Below are 4,253 nucleotides of genomic sequence, written 5' to 3'. Positions count from 1 at the left end.
CGCAGACCGCACTTTCGGCAGATATTCCGGCGGTTTCAGATATGCACCGCTGTGACAAGGATTTAGAAAGGGATTTTGGCTCAAGCGATCGGATTTTGGTGCAGCGGCGCCAGCTTTCATGCGACACAAATGGGGGGGCGGGCCGTCGGACGATCTGACTGATTCGGACAAACCGTGGGATTTAACTTAAAAATTGTGTCCCAAGACATGCACTTATATACACCGGGCGACAGATTGTCAACTCCATCGGACCTAAGTGGGGAAGCGACACATTCAGGTAATCGGGCGCACGATCTTATTGAATCGCCGCACAGTGCATTGTCGTCAGACCGGGTAAGTAAATGTGCCCCAATGTGTTTTGTGAAATTCTACCTGTTGACTTGTTTTTAAATTAAATTTACACTGATATCAAAAATCTACCCACTGGTCCTTTGTGGCGGCTCAGTTTGTTCCCTTGAATTGATCTATGTCACCGTTCCTAGTCACAGATCAAAGGATCCACCTGCCAAGAAATGGACAATGTAAACGGGACCGGAGTTTACTACTTCATTATGAAAGGTATTACGGATGACCCCGCGTTACAAGTCGTCACTTTCTTTCTGGTTCTTCTCATTTATCTTCTCACAATTGCTGGTAACATGACAATATTTCTTCTCATCTGTGTGGATCGTCAGCTCCACAATCCCATGTATTTCTTTCTGGGTAACTTGTCCATTCTTGACATATCTTGTTCCACCATTACGCTACATAAAATTCTTATCACGTTTGTAACAGGAAATTCCAGAACTGATTTCCCCTTATGTATGACACAGATATATTTTTTTTCTAGTTTTACATCTATCGAGCTTCTACTATTGACGGCGATGAGCTACGATCGATATGTGGCCATATGTAGCCCGTTACATTATTCAACGGTTATGAATCCTCGAGCTTCTGTCGTGTTGGCTTTGGCTTGTTGGTTGGTTGGTTTTATGGAACTTGTACCATATATGATTCTTCTACTTGGGATTTCCTGTTACAGATCAAATATAATCAACCACTTCTTCTGTGATATGATGCCTATCATGAAGTTGTCTTGCAGCGACACCTCAGCCCTCGAGCTCCTGATCTTTACAGAGGGAGTTTTTCTTCTAAGCGTCTCACCATTTCTTCTCACCATCATCTCCTATATTTTCATTATCACATCAATCATGAGGATACAATCCAGCTCAGGGAGGAGAAAAACGTTCTACACTTGTTCCTCGCACCTCTCAGTGGTGGTCCTCCTCTACGGGACTCTTTTTTTCCAATATTTGAGACCAACAACAATGGACACATTAGACTCCAATAAAATGTTCTCCCTCTTTAATACAGCTGCCGTCCCTGTGCTCAATCCGATAATCTACAGCCTGAAAAATCAGACTGTGAAGGCAGCTCTAATGCGGAGGACAGTTTTATATTTCAAAAAGTCATAAATAAAGTTGCTCTCACAATGTTCTAAACATGCTTAGAAAATTCTACCACTTTCTTCTGGAGGTTCAAACTCTAGGACTTCTTAGGATTCGGATTCGAACTAAGCAAAAGGGATATAATTCTGTGGGCGGTGGGTGGGTGGTTTGGGGGAAAAATATATATTAGTAAACGGATAACTGTCATGGTAGCCATTATATACACATACCACAACATTCCCAGTTACGTGACAAGTTGGGCCCAAAGATATGTGGCCCCATAATTTCTAATTTTAATAAAATGTCATACTCTTGCGGCTTGCCTTCAGAAAACTATAAATATCAGCTATAAATATTGTCAAATAAAGAAGTGTCTCTGGCGGGCACAGCCCCAACGATACTGCCAACAGCCCAACACGTAACTCAACTTTCCAGGGGCAAGGGTGATCACGGCAGGACAACCCAGTGGTGCTCAATCAGGTACAAGTGAGAAGGTATCCATACAGATTACGTAGAGAAAGATGACGGCACTCACCGGTTCCAAAAACGTGAAAAGCCGTCGGCTTGAGAAAGGGCCATAGTGCGCAAAACGGCCCCGTTGCCGGAATCTGTCTTCCTATCCCCTTGCATGCCTCTCCACCAATAAAGGACGCTTTTCACGTTTTTGGAACCGGTGAGTGCCGTCAGCTATAAATATGCTTAGTGCCAAAATTAAAAATTTTATTTACACCACCCCCAGTTTATTCTGTAGTTGATAATATCCAATAACAGTGATGACGAACCTTTTAGAGACCGAGTGCCCAAACTACAACCAAAATCCACTTATTTACTGTGAAGTGCCAAAGTGGCATTTTAAGCAGTAACTTATTACTATGTGTTCTTACGTATGCAGCCCTCAGTAATCACTGTATACAGCTCCCAGTATTTACTATATACAGCCCTCAGTAATCACTATAAACTGCTCCAAGTAATCACTATATACAGCTTTCCCAGCAATCACTATATACAACCCCCTAGCAATGACTATATACAGCTCCACCAGCAATCACTATATACAGCCCCCTAGCAATCACTATATATAGCTCCCCCAGCAATCACTTTATCCAGCCCCCCAGCAATCACTATATACAGCCCCCTAGAAATCACTATATACAGCCCCCCAGCAATCACTATATATAGCCCCTCAGGCAAACACTATATACAGCCCTCAGTAATCACTATATACTGCTCCCAGTAATCACTATATACAGCTCCCCCAGCAATCACTATATACAACCCCCTAGCAATGACTATGTACAGCTCCACCAGCAATCACTATATACAGCCCCCTAGCAATCACTATATATAGCTCCCCCAGCAATCACTTTATCCAGCCCCCCAGCAATCACTATATACAGCCCCCTAGAAATCACTATATACAGCCCCCCAGCAATCACTATATATAGCCCCTCAGGCAAACACTATATACAGCCCTCAGTAATCACTATATACTGCTCCCAGTAATCACTATATACAGCTCCCCCAGCAATCACTATATACAACCCCCTAGCAATGACTATATACAGCTCCACCAGCAATCACTATATACAGCCCCCTAGCAATCACTATATATAGCTCCCCCAGCAATCACTTTATCCAGCCCCCCCAGCAATCACTATATACAGCCCCCTAGAAATCACTATATACAGCCCCCCCAACAATCACTATATATAGCCCCTCAGGCAAACACTATATACAGCCCTCAGTAATCACTATATACTGCTCCAAGTAATCAATACATACAGCTTTCCCAGCAATCACTATATACAACCCCCTAGCAATGACTATATACAGCTCCACCAGCAATCACTATATACAGCCCCCTAGCAATCACTATATATAGCTCCCCCAGCAATCACTTTATCCAGCCCCCCAGCAATCATTATATACAGCCCCCTAGAAATCACTATATACAGCCCCCCCAGCAATCACTATTTATAGCCCCTCAGGCAAACACTATATACAGCCCTCAGTAATCACTATATACTGCTCCCAGTAATCACTATATACAGCTCCCCCAGCAATCACTATATACAGCCCCCTAGCAATCACTATATATAGCTCCCCCAGCAATCACTTTATCCAGCCCCCCAGCAATCACTATATACAGCCCCCTAGAAATCACTATATACAGCCCCCCCCCAGCAATCAGTATATATAGCCCCTCAGGCAAACACTATATACAGCCCTCAGTAATCACTATATACTGCTCCAAGTAATCAATACATACAGCTTTCCCAGCAATCACTATATACAACCCCCTAGCAATGACTATATACAGCTCCCCCAGCAATCACTATATACAGCCCCCCAGCAATCACTATATATAGCTCCCCCAGCAATCACTTTATCCAGCCCCCCAGCAATCATTATATACAGCCCCCTAGAAATCACTATATACAGCCCCCCCAGCAATCACTATATATAGCCCCTCAGGCAAACACTATATACAGCCCTCAGTAATCACTATATACTTCTCCCAGTAATCACTATATACAGCTCCCCCAGCAATCACTATATACAACCCCCTAGCAATGACTATATACAGCTCCACCAGCAATCACTATATACAGCCCCCTAGCAATCACTATATATAGCTCCCCCAGCAATCACTTTATCCAGCCCCCCAGCAATCACTATATACAGCTCCCCCAGCAATCACTATATACAGCCCCCTAGAAATCACTATATACAGCCCCCCCAGCAATCACTATATATAGCCCCTCAGGCAAACACTATATACAGCCCCCCCAGCAATCACTATATACTGCTCCAAGTAATCAATAC

The 4,253-nt window shown here is 43.5% G+C and overlaps 1 protein-coding gene across 1 annotated transcript; it reads left to right on the top strand.

Annotated features, from left to right (window-relative positions):
• The first annotated feature begins 489 nt into the window (after nt 1–489).
• On the top strand, nt 490–1,454 carry LOC140077493 (olfactory receptor 5AR1-like). Its single transcript, XM_072124732.1, has one exon. It carries the CDS (start codon nt 513–515, stop codon nt 1,452–1,454), a length of 942 nt encoding a protein of 313 aa, XP_071980833.1. The 5' UTR covers nt 490–512.
• The last annotated feature ends 2,799 nt before the right edge of the window (nt 1,455–4,253 follow it).

Source organism: Engystomops pustulosus, chromosome 9 (assembly GCF_040894005.1).
Source record: "Engystomops pustulosus chromosome 9, aEngPut4.maternal, whole genome shotgun sequence".
NCBI classification, from domain to species: domain Eukaryota; kingdom Metazoa; phylum Chordata; class Amphibia; order Anura; family Leptodactylidae; genus Engystomops; species Engystomops pustulosus.
Note: the sequence above shows the minus strand (reverse complement) of the source record. Positions and strands in the feature narration are given on the sequence as shown.

What these genes read in the sequence shown, in the direction of transcription:
- LOC140077493 (XM_072124732.1), top strand. Translation starts at nt 513, where the DNA reads ATGGACAATGTAAACGGGACCGGAGTTTACTACTTCATTATGAAAGGT.